General features: G+C 37.7%; 1 protein-coding gene across 13 annotated transcripts in view; it reads left to right on the forward strand.

Annotated features, from left to right (window-relative positions):
* The first annotated feature begins 2,502 nt into the window (after positions 1–2,502).
* Positions 2,503–23,926, forward strand: part of arvcfb (ARVCF delta catenin family member b) — a 152,838-nt gene continuing 131,414 nt past the window's right edge. For all 13 annotated transcript variants that reach the window (XM_056235256.1, XM_056235262.1, XM_056235260.1 and 10 more), the window contains exons 1-3: positions 2,503–2,612; positions 8,770–8,874; positions 11,426–11,659. In XM_056235256.1, the coding sequence (XP_056091231.1) occupies positions 11,447–11,659 (213 nt within the window). In that variant the 5' untranslated portion in view covers positions 2,503–2,612; positions 8,770–8,874; positions 11,426–11,446. The remainder of the gene's footprint in view (positions 2,613–8,769; positions 8,875–11,425; positions 11,660–23,926) is intronic.

Genomic DNA, 23,926 nt, shown 5'->3' on the forward strand with positions numbered 1-23,926 from the left:
CCTCCTCTAATTAAGATGCTCCTGTGGGCATGCTGCCTGTATTACTGTCTAAGCACTCTTCCCTCCCCTCACTCCTTGGAGAGGGAAGATACATTGTCTGCTGCTCACACAGGTTATGCCTCAAAGAGAAAAATCCATTCCTCTGCCAATCTCTTTGAATACACTGCAATCAATTAGATCTTCCCTAGCAAGAATTCTACGAAATATTGGCTCTATTACGTAGTTACATTTGTTTTTGTTTTTTGTTTTTTACTAGTCGTGAGTCTCTGATATGTGACCTCAATATGGTGATGGTGGTTCTAGATATTTACTTGCCCAACACAAGGAATTTAAAGGGTTAATGCCAATATTTACTTACACTCATGTCATTCCAAACATATTTACTGTTATTTTCTAAGTCGAACACAAGTATACATTTTTGAAGAATCGTCACTAGGGATGAGAATCCGAATTTAACTCTTCTGGTTCTTATTCAGGTTCCATTAACAATTGTCTCTAACTATATATTAAAATATTAAACAGATAAGAATGTTGTATATTTCATATAAACATTTTTTTAAATAACATTGTTGTGTATTTTTAAACTCCGTTATAATATGAACAATGAGTCAGTATGTCTCTCACAATCTTTAAGTACACAGTAACATTTCATGATTATTGATAATTTCTTGAACATTTGATCATTTTCAGTCGAACATGAAGTTGCAATTCTGGAAGTGAGTCATTAATTCAGTAACTCAATTCATTAATTCGCTCCAACTGATTCAGTTTTTTTGGTTCACTAAAAAGAACTTACTAATGTAACAATGATTTTTAGCACTGTGGATTCAATAGCAGTCTGGCTTTTGGATACTTGATAGATGTGGTTACAATGAACTGCTTAAAGTTGCTTCAAAAATGACTACTTTTCTGTTCCACATAAAAAAATAACAGCATACTGGTTTGGAACTACATGAGAGTGAATAATGACAGAATTGTCATTTTTGGTGAAACTATTCCATTAATTAAATATTCTCTGGTTTCTTCTTTACTTTGGCAATGCATTTCTTTCCCTCAATTCATTCAGCTCAGAAAATTGTGACATCATCTACTTGGTTGTTCTAATAAGAGAGAACTGTATTCCACAGCAGTTAATAGACCGTATTAGCTCATTACTTATGGTTTGGCTGCTAGTTTCACTTTTTATGGGAGAGTGAATGGTATAAAATGGTACCGTCCTGTATAACATTGTCCTGAATGAATACTATATTCATGTAGTGTAACATGGTATTTACACTACATGGTATGCCAGGAACTTTTGAAAAAATATAATGGCGCTAACTTGTTAATTTCCAAAAAGCCAAAATAGTACTGTACCATGGTACTTTTTCTTATTGTTTATAGGATTAATATATATACCTTAAGATTCAAATGTACTGTAAAATAAATTTATTTTAGATCATGAGAGTTAAGGCTTTGTGAGCTTTGTCATTTACATCTTCTTTGTTTATGTTCTTTGACATGAACTAACTGCAGACATTTTAGCTGCACGCTGACATGGATTTAACACAACACACTATTGCATAGAACACAGTAAGCTCAGTTCAGACAGAGAGAAAGAGGAGCCTGATAACAAATGTATTCTGACTTAGCTCACCTTTGATGTCAGTCCCACAAATCCAAGGTGCTTTGAGCATGTCTGTCCTTGAAGTCGAAGCAGAGAAGAGTTCCTTGTGGGAAAGATATTGTAATCCTTAGCCGAATAAGAATAAGAGTGTTGAAGAATTGTTTTGTGAAAAGAGTTTCAGAAATTACCCCTGAGTCTTTGCAGTGCTGCTCGAAGATCATAGAGAAATAAAGAAAATATGACAACGAAATGAAAATATTTCCCCAAATTTTCACCTTTTTAAATGGGTTTGTCTGGGTTTGCCTTTTAAGTTGCTGATGTTGACATTTAGATGATTTTGACTCAAAAATCCAGTTGTTGATGCCTGTGCTTTCGCCTGCGTAAACTGAACATGCTGCTTAGCTGAAGATTCATAGCTATTTTTCACGCCGAAGAAAAAAGAAACTCAATTAACCTTTTTAACCAATTTATAAATTGATAGGGAAACAGGACCTGTGGAATTTGGACATGACACACGTCAGATTCGATCTCGGGCCACAAAAACGGCGCTGCACGTGTCTTAGCTTAACCACCAGGCCACATTTCTTACTAAATTCCTTCATGAATAGAGGTCCAGCATTATGCAGATCTTAATTTGTGGAACGCTTATGAGTAAATACAATGCTGTGGCTTTGCTCTGTAATGAGGAGAAGAGAAACTATTTATAACACTGAAGTAAACAATCCAAAGCCATGCATCCCAGCTCTTCACGTTCTCAGCTTGAACCCTGAGGGGGGGAGTGTGTGGTTGCACAGACTCACAGTTGTAATATGTAAATAAACCTGCTAATGATGCAGCGTGGATTGGCCCCATCGCATGTGTTTGATGCGTGTGTGTTGTCATCTCTCTTGCAGCTGCTGTATCAGGCAGAGGTTCTTGGGAGGAGAGCTCCAGTTCCTGTCAGCCCTCTCTAACAGCCTTAACCACCACGTCCACACGCACACCGACTGCCTGGCCGACATCAAAGGTACCCTCCCAAACGTCTGTCTGCTTTTCACTTTCTCCCCTTCATTACTGCACATCATTTCGCCAGTCGCACCACTTTGTCTGTTCCTTCATCATCATACTATTAAAGGGGATGAATGCTTTTCTTTTGCAGCTTTGACTGCAAAGTAGTCATAATGCAGTTAAATGTATCCGTATAAAAAAATGCATACAAATATGTTTGATGATGCCATATCTTAAGGTATTTAAGGGAGGATGTTGGTCTTTAGAATGACGCATGTATGTGTCATATGTGTTGGAAACAATTTATTGGTTTCTTTCACCGTACATGTACGCTGGTGTTGAATGAGCCAATATGAGTGGGCGTTATCAATTCAATCTCTATGAGGGGTGAGTGGCAGGATCACACAGGGGATTGTGGGATTGACAGCGAAGTGTCAGAAAGTTTGAAAAACTAAATTTTATGCAAATGACATGCAAAAGTGATAGATAGATAGCAGTCAATTTATATGAGTAACAGCCAGTAATGTCTGTCATATTTTCAAAATCTGCTGATTTGCGCTGAATCGCTATATATATATATATATATATATATATATATATATATATATATATATATATATATATTTACTACTGTGCGCTAACATTCAAAAGTTTGGGTTCAGTATTTTTTTTAATGTTTTTAAAGATCTCTCTTATGCTCACTAAGATAATGTTGTGAATAATGCACTGTAACTAATTCATAGGTCTTAATACTAATTTACAGGTTTGAATACACTTCTCGTTAATGAAAAGTACCTGTACGCACGACATCCTTTTATGAATATAAAGTAGCATTAGAGGTGTAGCATTTAGAGGTGTCTTTACTGTAGATTTTGATTTGATTTAGTGCATCCTTGATGAAAACAAGTATACATTTTTTTTCTGTAAAAAACAAAATACCGACCCTAAACTAATGAACAGTAGTGTGTATATAGTGTCTGTGTCTCTATAGTTCTATCAGGTGCGTAATCTGTGCCTGTAGGTAATTTGATCCACATATGATTGTTTTCGTGATTTCTGTTTGTGGTGCCACACGGAAATGACTGTAAAAGCTCCACTGATGATTTGGATTCCCTAGATGTTGTGAGGTTTGCTTTCAATGTACAGTAGACAGTATAATACTCAAAATACACTGCGACGGAAATTTGTGACAAAACTACATTTGAGTTTTTGAATAGAAAATAAAACGTTTTTCTTGTAAAAATGTCTAAGAACCCTTCAAATAAATATTTATATTTTACTTGAGTTGCAACTGCTTACTATTTTTTGCAGTTCTGCTTCTCAAGTAAAGTTATCTTGTTTCAGCGATTCTAAGGGTGCTTTCACACTGACAGTTAAGTTCAAAACAGGAAACGGTTCACATCAAAAACTGGGAATGTAAAAGCTGTCATGCGGACCCAGGAGCAACTGGAACTCAGGTGAGCACTTTTTAGTGCTGAGTAAAGTAACCTGCGCATGCGTTTTAGCCGATGACAATGTCGTTAGTTCAACAAAACACATGTCGAGGATGACAGTTTGACACCGGGAACTAAAATTAGACAAAAATACTCGTTCATAAAATGATTTTTTGCAGTATACCATTTTAATCAGTTATAGGCCCAGTTTCACAGACAGGGCTAAGATTAAGCCAGGATTAGGCCTTAGTTCAATTATGGCATTTAAGTAGCTTTTATAAATAAGCCTTAGGAAAGATTAGGAAAAAAAAAACTTAGGAAATTTTTTTTACATCACTGGTGTAAATCTTGAGACAAAAAAACTTTATTCATAGGTTTCACAGACAAGGTTTAAGCCTAGTCCCAGACTAAAATGCATGTTTCAGCTGTTTTAACTGAAATCTACCTGCACTGACATATTTTAAGATTTGTCATTGCTGGCGGCTTTCAGTTAAAACAGCTTAAACATGCATTTTAGTCTGGGACTAGGTTTAAGCTTAAGCCTAATCTATGAAACCGGGGAATAAAGTTTAAAGTGTACTTCCTGTTTTAGGTTTGTAGTCTAAAGGATATGGCATGCAGTTACCCTACACAAAATATAAATATTAAATTAATAATTGTGAACGTAATTTCAATTCAAATTTTTGTCATAAATGTGACAGACCGTTTTGACTAGTGAACATAGCGGGATGTATGTTTTTTTTTCTCATTTTACTTGCCTCCCTATTCTCTGAATATAATCAGTTGGTGAAGATGAATAATTCTGTGTGAAATGTGTATACTCTCTGTAAATAAGTACAATGAGGATGCATCCTCTTTGAGAGGCGTCACAGCATGCCTTTGATTTGTTTTACCTCTACTATAACGCACTGTGTTATTTAAGGACTTGGAACCTGAGCGTAGCTGAGGATGTTCTTCTAACTCTCTCGATGCTGGTTTATTCCGAGAGGCTTCTCACATCCTGAGTCAGTTAAAAAAAAAAGACTATGAAAAAATTAGGGGTAAACAAACAATGGCTTTATTTTTCCGCTCTCTCCTCCTCTTAGACTATGACAGTATAGATTTTCACTGCAAAATGAAGCAGTTTTCAATACACTTTTAAAATGTACTTTATTAAGGAAATAAAGCACCAGCCCGTCAATTCATCATAAGTGCCGTGACATATAATGCAGCACGGCTCAACCTTTGAGGTTGTTAACGTCCCTCTGTTTAAATCTGAGTGATTGAGCTTAATACATCCCTAATTTGGTATCTAAACTCAGTTGGAGAGGAGCAGATGAGTGTTAAAATGGGACCAGGTGCTCTTGAGGGCCTTGTCTTTGGTTTTCTTTACACTTAGCAGGAGCTCTTGGTCCAGGATCAGCCTCCCTCTACCCAATTCTCCGCCCTGCACACTTTGAACGTGCAAAACTGATCGCTGAACAGCATCAAATGAGGATTTTCATTACTCTACGGACCCTGCACACACAGATGGGCCTCAGGTGGAGTTGGACTGGTGATTTATTTATGTTGGACCTCTGCCCCCAGAGGAGAAATGAGAGGGTTTATCTTTTTGAAGAGGGGATTGGCTGGGGTTAATGAAATGAGAGCATTCTCTAATTGGGGGGGTGTTTCTGTTCCCACCAGTTTTCTGTCTAGTTGCCCCCTCCTTATTTGTCTGCAGCAATCATGCGTTAGTGTTGCTTGCTATGGAATCATAACTCATCCCTTTTTTGGCTACTGACATGAATGATAACATGATAAATGCAACTAAGCATTTAGGCTTATTATGTTTATTCAGAAATCATTAGGCCAACTCCAACATTGTGTCGGGAATTTTTGTATGATAAAAATCGAATTACTTTCTGGGCCTTGTTATATATCCGCCTTTCTCTGTGTTTCATAAGCTTTGTATTGTTTCAGGTTTTTTTGGGTTGAGGTGTAGCAGCTCTGTGCACTGTAAACACAATTGTCCTAATGTTTTCTCACCTTAACAGAAGCGAAGTTAGTGTTTCCTGTGTTTGCGATGTACCATAGGTGTTCCCCAACCCCGGATGGATTTGTTGTTGAGGATTTTTCAGCCAGGGTTTTTAAATGCTGTGCTGCTGCTGCTGCTTCATCTCTTCTCTGGAACCACGCAGAAAGCTCCAACTGCGTTTGTAAATTTATTACAAAGCTATTTTTAGCACTGGGGTTTATGCTGCAATGTATTTATCCCTGAGGAAAAACACTGTGCAAGCACAGTTCATGTTACTGTGTTTATTCGTCTCCAGGAAAAAAAAAAAAGAGCCAGTTCTGGCCATTAGTAATTGCTAGTAAATCCTAGTTCAAAAAGCGATAGTTCTCCTAAAAATAAAACAATTCTGTCATTATTGCGACTCACCCTTATGTTATTTCAAAGCTTTATGACTTTCTTGCTACTGTGGAGCAAAAAATAAGATTCTTCTTTGCAATGAATGTTAATTGGTTTCAAATGTAGTTTGGACCCCAGCGTTCTTTATCTTTTGTGTCCCGCAGAAGATAGAAAGTCATACAGGTTTGGAGAATAGTAAATGACAGAATGTTCATATTTGTGTGTACTATCCTTTTAAGTTTAACTGCTTTGTTGGCAAATCGGTACATTCGTCTTTGTTAATCTGTAGTACAATAATTAGTTCAGGTAACCGTATTGCCATCAGTGCAGCAACGCTCTCTGTAAGGTTAATGCAGCATACAGATGGGATATTCCTGCAGGAACAGTTAGCTGTCAATGAACTGTTCTTTTTTTTTCCTCCAGACTATTAGCAAAACCAGCTCCAAACCAGACGTGGAATGGTTCACTACTTTTAAATATTTTAAGTGTAGCTCAATGGCTGGTGGTCGTGAGAAGTGCAGTGGGCATGTCTGACATGCTTGTCATTTTCCAGGCAGAGACCTATTTCCCATCTGCCTCTGTACTCCCTGAAATAGGGAGTATGGGAGAGGCAGCTTCTGTAATCCTAAAGCAGGGGTTCATCATCATAAACGTCTCATCATCATAGCTCAGTTAATCCCATGATGAGAGCACTTTCCCCCTCTATAAACTGTGAAGATTTTGATAGCTGGTCTTAATTGAGGGTTTGGGCAACATCTAATTTACTTTCTCTGTTTAATTTTGAATAGTATTATTATATAGCAATAAAGTAATTCACATATACATTGTTGGTAAAGCTCTCAAATTGTTTATTAGTTGTCAAAATTAAATAGTAGTGTTTGCTAAGGCAACTAAGGCTATTGTTTAGAGCTGCACGATTATGGATAAATTGACCATTTTTTCTTTTGTTAAAAATAGAGATTACAATTCTGAATAGACAACTAATCAAAATAGCATGTTTACAAGAGGTTTTGACAAAATGTTAATTGCTGCCATATATATAATTTAAAGATATTTATTAACTTGAATGAATTACTCTCTTTAAAAAATGGGTTGAAGGAATAATTCAATGATCGACTCATAAAGACTTCACTTGTTTCACTACTGGATGAATAAGAGTCTTTGAACAAATCTCTTGAATGAATGATTCAATGACAAATACATTTTTAACAGTCACTTGTCTCCACCTACTGGTGTAATGATGAAAGGCAAGGCACGTTTTTATGGAATTGAAACAATCTTAATTTGAAGCATCAAGTTACTTTCAAAAAGTCATTTACTCTATTTTGATCACTTTCAGCGTGTGCTGCAGACATGAAAATTAGGAATGATTATTTTTGAGTGGGGGTGTTATATTGCTTTTCTAAGCGATTAGACTGAAAATTTCATTCGGCAGACAGAAAATGGGCATAAAAAATCATTTAGACTTGAAGGATGGATCCAAGCCATACTGACAGACGGATGGATGGATGGATGGATGGATGGATGGATGGATGGATGGATGGATGGATGGATGCTGTAGGTAGGTACTAGATGAAATTCAGTAGACCAGGCTGGCAGAAGAGCTCATTTCCTAAAACAGGCTAAAATGTATCCGTTGATCAGATCTTACTGTTTACATCTCAGATATGACATCCCACATTTTTATTGACTGGAATTTTTCATGATAAGCTATCACATTTTTGTAAACGTGTCTTATCTAGCAGATAAATGTAATCTCGGGTTATTTTCCAGAGGCAGGAGCAACAGCAGAGGCAGATCAGCTTTGCTCCCTTTGCTAGACCTCGAGTGGTCGCTCTTTATACCCAGAACAAGACTGTGGTACAATGCCTTGCCGTTAGAGCTGTGTCAGAATAGCTCTTAAGATAAATAAATGATCAGCCAGAAACAAACATCAAAGCCTGTGTGTGTACTGTGCTGCGCTTCAAAGGGAATAGGACCTTCACTCCCACTGTTCTATAGAGAATAGCATGTTTGTGTTACTGTGTGTCTCCATTTGTAGTTGTGGTTTAATAGAGAATGAAAAACAACAACTGAATAATGCTTTTAGTAAATATTAATATGCACCAGCCCTCTTTCCCCGTGTTTACTCCATCCGGGCCCCTTTGTCTCCGTACACCTGTCCCCTGACAGCCCAATCCAATCTCCTTTGCTCAAAGTCAGCGAGTGAGGTTTCAATAGTCATTTATCATTCTCTAGCATCTTCTCATTTATTTCTTTATCTTCATCCTCTTTAAATCCCCAGCAACCGAAGCAGAATTCTGTCTATTATGTTTATAATGTCAGAGTGTTATCTAACCTGTGATTTCTTCTTTCTTTCGTTCCCTCTGCAGCCAGCTCTCGCTCTCTCTTTACTCGCCGCTGGGCACATCTCCTCCCGTCTGTCCTTATAGGGGGATGTCTCTCCTATAACTGCCTCTCTCTCAACTAACTGCTAGGTGTGTATGCAGGTGAACTGTGTGTGAACCATGTCTCAACTCTTGTTTTTTTGTGGGGAGGGGGGGGGGGGGGGGGTTCTGTGATGCTTCCATTTATCTTCATTTTGTCACCTTTGACTATGGGAGAGAAGTCTGAGCTATTGTGCATAGCATGAATGATGTTATCGTTGTGATTTAGAGTCTGGCATGCCTATTTGTATTGTGTGTGGTGAATTTTGTCTGGAACTATTTGTATGTTTTGTGTCATATGGTTGATACATGCAGAAATGCAGAAGTATCACCCTTCCCATAAAGGACTGTCTGCTCTTAAGTACAGTGCAATTTGACCCCTCATCTGCAGCATGTGGAGCTACATAGTCAGTATTAAAGGGATAGTGAAGCCAAAAATGTATAATTTGAATTTATTTACTCACCATCCTGTCATTCCAAATTATGATTAGTTAAGTTTAAATTACCAAAGTATGATTTTCTTATGTGGAACACAAAAAGAGATCAAGAGGTCAAGGTTTCACTTCCAAACAGTGAAAGTGGATGAGGACCAGGGGCTGTCAAAAAAGACAAAAAAGCACCATAAAGGTGGTCCATACGGGGCAGTCCTAGGGGTTGGCTTCCGGACCAGTCCTAGGGGTTGGCTTCCGGACCTAAGCCTATTTTTAGTAAAACTCTGAAGCCCGGTTTCACAGACAGGGCTTAGAATAAGACAGGATTATAGGCTTTAGTTCAGTTAGGACATTTAAGTAGTTTTTATAAACGTGCCTTAGGAAAAAAACATTACTGGTGTGCATCTTGAGACAAAACAATGGCACTGACATATTTTTTAGATATGTCAGAGCAAGTTGCTTTCAGTTAAAACTGCTCAAACATGCATTTTAGTCTGGGACTAGCTTAAGCCTTGTCTGTGAAATCGGGGGTAAATGTTTTTATTCTGACTATTATAATAATTATACAGTGTGTATATATATATATATATATATATATATATATATATATATATATATATATATATATAGTATAATTTTCCTCTTAATAAAAACAAAGTTTTCATGTCAGGTACTTTCAGTGCTACAATCTGCTTTGAAGAATTAGAATTAGACATATTGTTTAGCATAAAGTTTGTTTTGTATTTTAAAACTATTACAAAACTACGCTTATATTTTGACAACAACAAAACCTATTGTGGGCAAAACCTATTGTGTTTTTCCTTGTCTTTTTTATTTATTTATTTTTAAATTAGCACTGCATTTTAAAAGTAAATGTTTGACTTGTTGGAGGCTGAGATAGTTAGTGGGACCTTTTAGTTTTATCCCTAGATCTATTAAAAAAATTATACCTTGCAGATTTTATAGACTAGAACACTCCAATATATTTAATAATTAAAAAAAAATGGCTCCACATGCATCCACTTAACCCTGAACATCTCCTGACCCATGGGCGTCAGTTTGGTTTGAAATGTGGGGGGGACAGAGACGCATTCGGAAGGGCATTTTCAAAAGTGCTGGGTACAATGACGCGTTCATTCTTTTTTCTCTTTCGCGCAGGTCATGGTTTGAAAGACGCCGATGTCCTGTAGCTTACTGATTTAAATAAATAAAAATGTATACAAAGATGTGATGATGTCCGACCAAAAATGTGATGGTACTTTGGGTTTAAATTTAATATTATATTAAGATCTAATATAATGTTGTTAGTATCGTGAATTTTTACGTGAATATATATATATAGATCCGCCTGCGATGCGTATGTACTGTAATGGTCCAGTGGCAGAATTTTTGCCAAGCGTGTCGGAGGTTGAGGGTTCTAATCCGCACTCGTATAGTTTTTTTCCCCACATCAAAACCGATAATTGTATATCAAGAATCTTGATATACTTTATCACTGATAAACATTATCGGTTTTGATGAGGGGGAAAAAAAACTATACGAGTGCGGATTAGAACCCTCAGAAGCAGGGACACGTTTGTGTGCATTTTGAATTGTGATTTCTCTGGAACGAATAGAATCTCTGCAACGGATTGAAGCGCGCGTCCGAGTGAAGACAACACATTTCAGCGCTAGATCGCCTCTTATTTAACAAATGAATTAAACGAATGCTGCTAGTTAACTAGAGATTTTTTATTTGTATTGGTACATCCGTGACGCGAGATGTTTCAAAAGTGGTGGGGACAATATCGACCCTGGCAAAAAGTGGTGGGGACATGTCCCACCCGTCCCCCCCGTAAATGACGCCTATGTCCTGACCCTAGAACTGCCCCTGAAGATGTCAAATTCCCTGAATGACAGTTGTGGTCACCATTTGCTTTCAAATTATGGAAAAGAGACATTCTGCTGTAAATAACTCCTTTTATGTTCCATGAAAGAAAGAAAGAAAGAAAGAAAGAAAGAAAGAAAGAAAGAAAGAAAGAAAGAAAGAAAGAAAGAAAGAAAGAAAGAAAGAAAAGAGCATGTGTAAATGATAACAGAATGTAAATTTTTTGCTGAATTATCCCTTTCAATGGTTGTTTCTTTTGTCCCGGGTCCGTCTCTCTCCCCTACTTACCCTGCCCTGTAATCAGCATATAATTGTGGGCGCTGCTATGGAAGAATATGACGTGCCGTCAGCCGCCAGTATCCTGGCATCAGTCAAAGAGCAGGAGGCGCGCTTCGAGCGTCTGACCAGGGCCCTTGAAGAGGAACGCCGCAATGTTTCCTTGCAGCTGGAACGCGGCAGTCTGCCCTCTGATCGACTGGTGGGCGGCACCACAGGCGGGAGCAACCAACCGCTGGCCTGGCAACAGATGGTCATGCAGGTAAACCATTCCAGCTTGGCCAGTCATGCGTCAGTCTATGTGAATGAACAAAGAACCCCCTCATCCTCCCTTCGCGCTGATGGTGCTTCATATCCATTGTTTTCAAAAAATCAGTCCATCTGTATCTCATTCAGCTTCAGCTGTGTTTGGCTGTGCTGAGTTAGTGCTCTGGATGTGTTGTCCTGCAGTGACTCATCATCGATTCCCAGGATGAGTCGTCTTTACACTCTTCTCTCTTCCCATCTCTCTCCACCATATGTTTTCTCGTGTTATCTCATAGACCTTCCCATTTGCTTTGAGTCCCGTTTGGTTATGGTGCTGTGGCAAATGTGTTTCTAAGGTAGTGATGTTACAAGGATGACATTCTGGGGTAAACTAAAGTCCATATGAGAGGAAATAAATGTCAAATGAAATTAACAAGAAAAACAAAACACTCACCCTCACAATACAAAATTGTTCACTCAAGAAGAAGTAGTGGGGAGTTAAAAAACTAAGTTAATAGTGTCTCAGGTTTAAATTTTATTTGTTTATTTATTTATTTATTTATTAAGAGGAAATTCGATCACAATCTAAAAACATATATATATATATATATATATATATATATATATATATATATATATATATATATGGCCTTTTGGTGAGACACTCCCCATTTGTAGCACACCCCCTGTTTGAAGGTTGTCTAATACCTTTCTGACTTATGTTGTTCTGAACTGAGTAACATTTGCAAGATCCTTTCATCCATCAATACCACTGGACTGCGTAATATATGTAATCAGTAGACGTTCACCACTGGATTGCATCCAGATCAACAACTGAATTTTTATTTTATTTTATTTATTTATTTATTTTATTTTTTAAACACAATAGTGATGTTCCTATGCAATTACACTAATCAAGCAGTTTAGCCCGAGTCTGTGTGGGATGCTGGTGGGAAATGAGGCTGATGAAATTCTTTCTATTTGTTTGGTGATCAGTAGTGGAAAATTTCAGCCTAGTAGAGTCATACTACATGTCTTTACGAATGCAACACCACATCATTTATTTCTTCCTGGAGGTGCATATGCAGTGTTCCCTCATCGTCATCCTTCAATGGTGAAATATTTTGACTTCTAACTAGATGTTTTCCTCTACTTTACTGTTGAACTTTTTTTGTGTTGTAAAACCAGTTAAAGAAAAGTTTGATTCTCACAGAAAAAAGCCAGGTTCATTGTCACTGCTTGTGCTCTGATTGTTTGCATCTTCCATTAAATGTTTAGCCTATGTGCTGCCCTCACCTGCCCAAAACACTTCTGTCTTTTACTCCTCTCTGCCTAACATGACAGCTTGAAAATTAGCTTGGCCTTTTACATGTCGGTTATTGTCAGTGAGCCTTGCATGTCACAGGATCAGTTTGTGGGAACTGACTGCTATCTATCTATCTATCTATCTATCTATCTATCTATCTATCTATCTATCTATCTATCTATCTATCTATCTATCTATCTATCTATCTATCTATCTATCTATCTATCTGTCTGTCTGTCTGTCTGTCTGTCTGTCTGTCTGTCTGTCTGTCTGTCTGTCTGTCTGTCTGTCTGTCTGTCTGTCTGTCTGTCTGTCTGTCTGTCTGTCTGTCTGTCTGTCTGTCTGTCTGTCTGTCTGTCTGTCTGTCTATCTATCTATCTATCTATCTATCTATCTATCTATCTGTCTGTCTGTCTGTCTGTCTGTCTGTCTGTCTGTCTGTCTGTCTGTCTGTCTGTCTGTCTGTCTGTCTGTCTGTCTGTCTGTCTGTCTGTCTGTCTGTCTGTCTGTCTGTCTGTCTGTCTGTCTGTCTGTCTGTCTGTCTGTCTGTCTGTCTGTCTGTCTGTCTGTCTGTCTGTCTGTCTGTCTGTCTGTCTGTCTGTCTGTCTGTCTGTCTGTCTGTCTGTCTGTCTGTCTGTCTGTCTGTCTGTCTGTCTGTCTGTCTGTCTGTCTGTCTGTCTGTCTGTCTGTCTGTCTGTCTGTCTGTCTGTCTGTCTGTCTATCTATCTATCTATCTATCTATCTATCTATCTATCTATCTATCTATCTATCTATCTATCTATCTATCTATCTATCTATCTATCTATCTATCTATCTATCTATCTATCTATCTATCTATCTATCTATCTATCTATCTATCTATCTATCTATCTATCTATCTATCTATCTATCTATCTATCTATCTATCTATCTATCTATCTATCTATCTATCTGTGCCATTGTTATGGCTGTTTGTGGTGCAGCAGGTGTACCTCTTTCATTTAGTGTCTTTTACACTTTAATTCAGTATTGGGAGGTGGATCAAGTATTATAGGGCCAGATTTACTAATCATGGCAAATTAGCATGAGAGCGCAATTCCAAAATAGCTCAAATGGGAGTGGAAATTTCTGCGCGTGATCTACTTATGACGCGCAAATCAAAGAATTGGATTGGGATCATTTTCATAATGACCAACGCAATCTACCAAGAGCAGCGCAAATTAGTGTCTCGTTTATTACATGCTTTTTTGGACATTAAATAATGGCGCAAATACCACTAATTTGACCAGCGCAAACCTTAGTAAATCACCTTGCATGATTCATTTAAACACTCTCCTCCCATGAATTTTGCGTCTGAAAGGGAAACTCCTACAAATGCACATGCAATAAGGTCAGCCGCAAAAAATAACTGTGTCCACGTCTTTTCAGCGCTAGTTTTTCACTGCATGTCTTTAGTCAATCCTGGCAGTAGTTTTTTAAAGCCAAAAGGGGGTTTGCGCTGGAGCAAGCTGTTAGTAAATCTGGCCCTTAATTCTCAAAGCAAGAAAGGACTCACCTTGTGCACTGCTTTATCTTGGGTCTGTTTACTTGGGGGAGATATTGATTATTTTTTTTTATTTTTTTTTATTCTACTCAAGGCCCAAAAGGTCATAGAGTGACAGAGACACACAATAGGACTCCGTCAATGGCAGACCTTGTCTCTTTCACAGAAACTCTGAGACTGAACAACGTAGACCGCTTTCTTTAAAGTAACCTCAACTGTCCCACATTTAAGTAATGTTGAGGGGTCATGACCTGAGGCAGTTCGAGGAACATCACAGCTACTACTTTCTGGAATCTAGAACATAATTTAAAATTCAGGAAGCGTGCCTGGAGGAGTGAACTGATGCTTGGTTCCTGTGCCTGAACTTTGCTAGCTCTGTCTACATTTTTTGAGTCTGAAAGGCTTGTGGAGAGCTTCGGAAGAACAGCTGCTTTGATCAATGCTGTCTGCGATAAGACACAGATATTGTATGATACACCGCTGCTCAGGTTCCTCAGTCTCACCGTACATGTCCACTGGTGTGGAGTGAGAGGAGGTCAGCCAACGTTTTTAGTTTTTGTTTTGAGAAAAGAAAGGTGAAAAATTCCAGGCTCAATTTTTAAAGTATCTTAGTATATTTAGTATATACATTTTACTTTCATGTTAAATTGTCCTCATAAAAATGATTATGATAAAAATATGAATATTATTTATTATTATTTTAAATGTAATTCAAATTATTTAATCACTTTATCCCAGTATGTTTTTATATGACCTTATTTTCACCACAGTTAGCTACATGTACAGTACACTACCGTCCAGAATTTGGGGTCAGTACGTTTCTTTTTTATTTATTTTTTAAAATACTTTTATCATGCAATTAATCAAAAGTGTCTGTAAAGTCATTTACATTGTTCGGAAAAATTCTATTTCAATTAATTTAAGTTCTTTTTAACTACCTTTGAAGTGTTTCCACTGTTTCCATTATTAATATGCTTTCTAAAGGATCATGTGACTGAAGACTGCTGAAAATTCAGCTTTGCCATCACAGAACTTTTCTTTTAATTGTTGTAATATTTCACAATATTACTGTTTTTACTGTATATTTGTTCAAATAAATGCAATCGGTAACACTTCACAATAAGGGTTTCATTAGTTAACTACTTTAGTTAACATAAACTAAGCAATACTTCTTCAGCATTTATTAATTTTAGTTAATGTTAATTTCAGCATTTGTTAATACATTAACTAATATTAATAACTGAGAGCTTATTATAAAGTGTTACTGTGCAATCTTAGTGAACTTACCGCCCCCTGAATTTTGAACATTCGTTTTTATGATGACTTTATTGACTGTGTACTGAAATCAGTAATAGACTATACATACGGGCTGTACATTTTACAGGCACCCCCCCCCAAAGCAGCCTATCGTGAGGGTTTTGGGTGGATTTCCTCCATGCCCGTAGACACGTTGGGTTAGCCACAAAACACAAGGAAGCTCGCTACGGGAAAAAGCCTGGGAGGCCCAGTGTCTTGTAAATCACCTGCTTAACAATGACTTTCTCACCCTGCTCCCACACACACAATCTCCCATGCCACCTCACTTCCAGTGCCATTAGGAAAAGTCAAACCTCTTGTAAAACTATAATTAAAGCAGCAGTGAACCTGCCTAGATTGCTTATTTTCTCTCTCGCACCTCTCATAGCTCCTTTTACTGCTTTCACACATATATAGTGATACGTTTTTTTTCTACTGAATATTTTTTCCTTTTTGTTTCCAGAAGTTTTCCTTTGAAAAAAACAAATGTGACTAAAAATATGGAGCTGTCAGAGAATGTGTAATGTTTGTGTGAGAAACGCACAACTTTTCTGCACATATAAATCCAATTTGTTCACAATTATTAGTGATTGAGATGTTTTGTTGTTGTTGTTGTTGTTTTGCCTAAATGTCTTCTTTTCACCAACAATGCAATGTCACCAGTAAAAGTGCACTATTTTATCTTAAATAGGAAAAGTAATGTTGAAGTTTGCATTAATTGAAAGCATTTTTTAGCCTGGCTAACATCAGACCACGTCTCATTGACATCGAGACATGGTCTGGGAACCACATGTTCATTTTCTCGTATTTGAGGCGTGGTTTATGAATGCCCAGAGCCGTTTATTGGGTGCTATGAATGTCTATCAAATGCGCCTGTACGTAGCTCATAGCCAATCATTTCAATTATACCAGATGACGTATGTAGAGCAAAAGAAATTAGACAAGGAAGAAGACGATGGGTCAGAGATTTATTTGCGTTCTAAACTACTTAGAACAATATCTAAGGCTGCATCGAAAGGTAACTTCGCGTCTGCTGCCATGTTTGATCCATAGGTATAAACAAACTGCTTCGGTGTGTCGCATAGACGTCGTCATCGTCTTGCTGCTCCCTCCCCGTTCTGTGATTGGTCCCCTCGCTGAGGCGAAAATTTGGTCCATGGTATCCAGACTGCCTAGCAGCGTGAATAAAATCGTGCTGCGCAAAGGCAGTATGGGGAAACCCAGGCTAAGCATTTTTAGTAGTTGATTTGAAAGCTGCATGAATGGTTTGAATTAAAATTCAGGATATGGCATGTGATAGTCTCTGGTGTCCTTTAAATGTGCCTCACAAAGCTGCTTGGAAGAAGTTACCCGTTACCTGAAGTTACCTGTTGGAATAGAGAGTAAGTGCAGTCCAGTGAAACTGCTGTGGACGAGCGATGAGAAGTGGAGCGTGAAGCTCTTGGTAGTTGTCTATAAAACCTCTCCAGTATGTCATATATCACGATCCACTTTTGGTGATATCATGGCTATATTTCTTTCATAATACATAAAAATTGTAATCCTGTAAGTAATCCCCATTTTTGATATGCCTGCAGGTGTTAGAAAGGTGAACCTGCTCACATGTTTCCTAATGCTGGCACACTGAAGGAGTGGGAATAGCTGCATTCTTTGTATTCAGAGCAGCTGCAGATGCCCACAGCCATTCATATTCTACAGAAGGCTGTTCGGACCGCTCTCATCCCCATTCCACAATCCATCAAATGATTAATCCTCTAAAAGCCCTAAAATACACGGAGAACTTGCTTTTTTCTTTTCACAATGTTGCTTAATCTTTTTCTCACTTAGTGTAAAAAATAAGGTTGTGTCCAGCATTTCCTATGTTGTAATCCAAGGGCTGGTTGATATATTTAAAGGGTTAGTTCACCCAAAAATGAATTTTCTGTCATTAATTAGTAATTACTCACCCCCATGTCATTCCAAACCTGTAAGACCTTCGTTCATCTTCGGAACACAAATTAAGATATTTCTAAAAAAAATCTGAGTGGTTTCTGAACCACCCATAGGCAGCAATGCCATTGCAACTTTCAAGGCCTAGAAAGGTAGTAAAATAGTTCATGTGACTGCAGTGGTTCAACCTTAATGTTATGAAGTGACGAGAATACTTTTTGTGCACAAAAAAACAAACAAAAATTGCGACTTTATTCAACAATCTCTTCTCCATGTCAGTCTTCTACACTGATCACGTAGTAAACACAGTGCAGCGCTTCCAGGTTCTATGTCAGAACGCCGGCTCATTATTGGCTGACGCGGTTCACGTGAGCACCACGACGCATGCGTGTGATGCTGACGCAGGGCATTGTTGAATAAAGTCGAGATTTTGGTTCGTTTTTTGTCGCTTTATAACATTAAGGGTGAACCACTGTAGTCACATGAACTTTTTTTAACGATGTCTGTACTACCTTTCTGGGCCTTGAAATTTGCAATGACGTTGCTGCCTATGGGTGGTTCAGAAACCTCTGGGATTTCATCAAAAAGGTCTTAATTTGTGTTCCGAAAATGAACGAAGTTTACTTACGGGTTTGGAATGACATGAGGGTGAGTAATTAATGACATAATTGTCTTTTTTTGTTGAACCAACCCTTTATGTTTATCTCAATAGTTTTATTTATATAATAGCTTAAAAGGATGACTAATATAATAATAATATAAATTGTATTTTACAAGATTAAGATTTTAGATTTTTTTCCTTCTAGATTTTTACGTGGTAGACAATGCCAATTTGGTGATTTTATATAAAGAGTGTACAGTATAATCTACCATTTAAAAGATTGGGGTCGGGTTTTTGGAAGAAATTAATACTTTTATTCAAAGTGGCTGTAAAATCTTTTACATGGTCGCAAAGTATCACAAAGTATAATCACAGTTATTATGCTGCAGAACTTCAACATTGAATATAAGAAGAAATGTTTCTTGAACCCCAAGTCAGCATATTAGAATGATTTCTGAAGCATTACGTGACACTGAAGACTAAAATAATGGCTGCTGAAAATTCAGCTTTGCCAGCACAGGAATAAAATACATTTTAATGTATTAAAATAGAAAATCATTTTAAATTATAATAATAATTTACAATATTACTGTTTTTATTAAAGTTTGTTTATATATATATATATATAAACCATTGTTTGACCAGTTGAGAAATGGTCTGACTGGTTCTTTGGAAAAAATAAAAAATAAAATAAAAAATAATTGGTGGCAAACAGGGCATCACAACTCATATAATCACACACTGTCCAAATAAAAAGTACTTTAGGAACACTGTAATATTCACATTAATATGTCATCAGCAAAACATTGTGTGTAAATATTGTAAATATTCAGTATATCACCCTTCCCTAATCAATCCTGGATACTATTAGTAGTCTACTAGTTGTCTATAATATGAGCTATAACTGACTCAACAGCTACTGCATCTGCATGTGGTTGAAAGTTTCCTGATTATACCTTATTCTTAAAGGAGAACTCCGGTGCAAAATGAACCTCGGGTGTAATAACACATTGGTACAGACTAAATCGTTCCCTGAGATTTGTTTTCATGATAATCGAATGTAAAGAGTTTTATCTCTAAAAACAGTTTAGCTTATAACGCTAGTATATTGGGCATCGAGTAAGCAAAAAGAGATCGCTAGTTAATACCATTAACAAGGCTCAAATTAGCCCCACACTAACACGGCAGCATAATGAGTGTCCTTACATGCAAACCGAAGCATTGAGAACTTTGTAAGTGTATAGACAGTTTAATAAGAAGATACTTTACACAGACAGTACAGTTAGCGCATACAGACAGGAGCCATCTATGAAAACAGTCTCGATCAGTCAAACCACGAACACGGTGATACGTGAGCTGAACTGTGACTTGGAATCTCATATGGTCCGTTGTTTCCGGAAGAAAGCACTGAGCGCATAAGATAAGCACTGAACGCAACAGAGAAAATAAAAAAATAAATATAATTTTATAATTTTATAATCTTATCTTCAATATCTACACGTACTGTTCGCTCACCTTCGTGGTTCGATTGATCGAGACTGTTTTCCAAGATGGCTCCTGTCTGTATGCGCTAACTGTACTGTCTGTGTAAAGTATCTTCTTATTAAACTGTCTATACACTTACAAAGTTCTCAATGCTTCGGTTTGCAAGTAAGGACACTCATTATGCTGCCGTGTTAGTGTGGGGCTAATTTGAGCCTTGTTAATGGTATTAACTAGCGATCTCTTTTTGCTTACTCGATGCCCAATATACTAGCGTTATAAGCTAAACTGTTTTTAGAGATAAAACTCTTTATATTCGATTATCATGAAAACAAATCTCAGGGAACGATTTAGTCTGTACCAATGTGTTATTACACCCGAGGTTCATTTTGCGCCGGAGTTCTCCTTTAACCATACCAGCAGGATTGACTCTGGAGACACTTAAAGGACCAACTGCTGCTCACTCAGAGGATCCTGAACTCATGTGTTTAAAATAAGAATCTCTTGCTTTATGAGACCCCTGAGTCACTCCAGGAATGTGACCCCTTTATTCGGCATGTTCATATATAACCAAAAAAGTCTGTGCTTGACCCTCTTATTGGGAGCCTAAATTGAAAACACTTGAAAGACTTGTTTGGAGGCTTCAAGACACTGACTTTTAATGGAAGTTGCCTTGAAGTGGTTTAGCATCACGGTTTAATAATGTATGTGCTACAAATTTGTTGATGAGAACTGTAGATATAGCTGATGATTACTTGTACATTTCTACGAAGATGGTTGATTTAACAACCTATTCCAATATATACGTACTACGTACAGATAGAAATGTTGTTTAAAAATAAATTCAAAACAATCAAAACAAATAGCATTGATATTTTTATTTGACTTTCTCTTCATCACCCTGTGTGGCAGGTAACACAATATAAGATCAGCTAAATTACGTTGTTTTATTCTCCTGTTGTTTTCCCATATATATTAGGTTTAATATTTCTGTCTGGTCTCTGGTGCCTTTATTGACGTTGTGTGGGAGTGGATAGACTCGTTTCTGCTCTTTATATTTATCCAGAGATTGGTATGCGCGTCTGGACTGTCAGTCGCTTACCTTATTACCAGGGCACTGGTCTATTTACACGTTGTCTCATAACAAGACTTTATGCGAGCAGAAGACTGCATAATGAGCTTCGAGTAAGTGAACATTTGGAGAGCAGCTACTGAATGAGAATGTTAGACACAGTAGGACAGCTCAGACTGAAAGCAGAAGTGTATAGAGTTGATATTTTATGTTTGTAAAAGATGATAATCACCACAAAATGAAATGCATGTGTAGTTAAAAGAATAGATCACCCCATACAGTAGTTTTGTCATTATTTACTCACCCTCATGTTGCTCGGAACTTGTACGGCATTTATTTTCAAGCGACGGGTGACGGGTGGCGGGTTGACTAGCTTTCGTGAGGCACACTCGCAAGGTTTCTCGCTCTCTCCCTCTCTGCCATCCTCGCACTATGTATGTTATGCGCGCAGTATGTTTTGTCTCGCATGCGCGCTCTAGATTCCGGGAGATTTGAACTAATTTTCGGGCATCAGGGAGATGCTATCAATATGGGTGACTTGGGATGTCTGCAATGGCCACAGACAATTTGAGGAAGTGGTGGGGGAAGTGACGTATGCCGTAAAGCAGTCGAATTTTTTAGTTCTTTTTGTGCTCGGGTTCCTACCCGAAACCCGACGTTACATAGTGCCAGTAAAAGCGATACAGACCACGTCAGGCTATGGCAGATGTGTCATTTAACTTATTTTAAGTCGATGTACCATCACAAGGGTCTTGGAAATATATTATGAAGGTTGAAAACTCCTATCCTCATTCACTTTCATTATATTGAAGGGCAAGGATATCTTTCAGAAATTATTTTATGTTCCACAGAAAGAAAGAAAATAAACCCCACAAGGGTGAGTAAATAATGATTGATTTTTATATTTTTGGTGAAACTTCTTTCAGTGCTATACATTTTATGCTCTATATTTCCCTTTTAGTTCTGATTTTTTCATATTCTCTCAGGATCTCATTTACCAGATCTGTGTTGTTGATCAGCATCTACGTTATGGAGAAACCCAAGACTCACATTTTTTTATTTGATCATGCAAATCAAGAGAAACAACATTGTATGTTTATTTCCCAGTCTGCAGTCCCACTTTTTTTTCCTTTTTTTTTTTTTTTTTTACCGCAATCAGTGCTCGTTTACAGAGGTTATGCATTTAAAATGCGATCTTTGCTGAGTCGCCCCCTTTGAAAACTTCTAATGATGAAATTCATTACATTCCAAATTTAAGAGTGCTGCAACCCTAAGTAAACATCATACATCCTCTGGAGCAAAAGCCTTTTCAAATATTCAGTGCTCATAAATATATTTATGAGACTAGAACAGTCGCATGTACATTGCATATCTTGCTTATTCTTTCTTGTTCGTTTCATTATGTGTGGTTTTCTCTTTTTGTCTTTCTCTCCGTAGTCCACGTTAACCTTTCACGGCATCTGTTCCATCGCACTACCTCCTCAGGCCTGGATCCACTAAAAAGCTCTGATTACTTTCAGTTTATTTATTTATCAACACTTTTTCTGTTGACATGTTTATATGGTTTAGTGACCACAGGGCGTTCTGCAGTCTGTTTGGTGTCAGACTCCATAGTAGAAAAAGGAGTGAATTCATTCAGGCCGACTGCAAACAGATTCAGGCTGTTACTGCTAGATAAGACATGGTGCTCTTCAGTGTGGGTGTGTGTTTGTGCTGACTGTTGTTCAGAGTTTGAGAAGATTTTGTTTTTAAGTAAAGACATGAGATACCTCAGCCTCTGAGGTGGAAAATCTTCAGCTTTTGACACTTTAACAATTTCTACTTGTCCGGAATTGCTCTCAAATGTGGATTTTTTTGGTCAAGTAAGTTGATAAAGTTATGTTTGACTAAGGCGCAGGCTTGTAAATAGAGATTAGTTGTATAGTTTATTTTGTTAAGCCTAAATTTATGTTAGGGCAGGTGTACACATTGTGTACTCCCAGTCTGCAGTGTCACATGATCCTTCAAAAATCATTCTGATATGCAAGAAAGATTTCCTATTATTATCAATGTTAAAAACAACTGTGATTTTTTTTTTTTCAGGATTCTTCGATGAATAGAAAGTTCAGATGCTGAAATTTTTGTAACAGTCTAAAAGTCTCTACTGTCACTTATTTTCAATTTAATGTATTCTTGCTAAATAAAAGTTTAATTTAAATAAATAAAGTTTAAATTAATTTCTTTCAAAAAAAAAAAAATCTTACTGACCCCAAACACTTGAATAGTATGAAATTAATAAATTGCGAATGCACCATTTAATTTTAACCCCAGTGTAGGTTAGTAAAGCATGCATAATGTTAATTCTGAACTTTTTTTTAACTCCACGAGTGCACCAATGTACAACAAATAAAAAAGTTGTCCCACATCCGACCCACAACCTAAAATGAGTTTGACACCATGGGTGTAAAGTGCCCATCCCTGAACTCTCCCTCCTTCCGGCTTTGTGTTAAAGCCATTCATAGATTTGGATTAAAATTCTTTCTCACTATCAGTCACTGAATGCTGTCTGAAATCATTCTGCAACCTCTTTCCTTTCCCTTCTCATATTTAGCAGGCTGGAAGGACAAAAGGACAAAAGCAGAGAGAGAAAAGAACAGGCCGAGTGAGAGCGTAAGGGTAAAAAAGAGGAAAATAACAAAGTTTTGTGAAGCTTTGCCCCCTCTCAGGGCTCATGCTCTTTTGGCATGATGGCTGGGTGGAGTCTTCTCTCTCTCTCTCTCTCTCTCTCTCTCTCTCTCTCTCTCTCTCTCTCTCTCTCTCTCTCTCTCTCTCTCTCTCTCTCTCTCTCTCTCTCTCTCTCTCTCTCTCTCTCTCTCTCTCTCTCTCTCTCTCTCACTTTCCACTCCAGCTGCGTCTGTCTATCAGCCCCTCCCCCTCCAATCCGTCTGACCCTTGTCTGCATAGATGCTCGGTGAGGAGAGGGAGAGAATGAGAGTACAAAACTCTACACTGTGAACAGGGCAACTGCCTTCTGGGAAGATTCTATTCACTCAAACGCACACACACCCCCCCTTACCCTGTCCTCTACGCCCGTCA

This window comes from Rhinichthys klamathensis, unplaced genomic scaffold (genome assembly GCF_029890125.1).
Source record: "Rhinichthys klamathensis goyatoka isolate OS25496 unplaced genomic scaffold, OSU_Roscu_1.1 h1tg000417l_1, whole genome shotgun sequence".
NCBI classification, from domain to species: domain Eukaryota; kingdom Metazoa; phylum Chordata; class Actinopteri; order Cypriniformes; family Leuciscidae; genus Rhinichthys; species Rhinichthys klamathensis.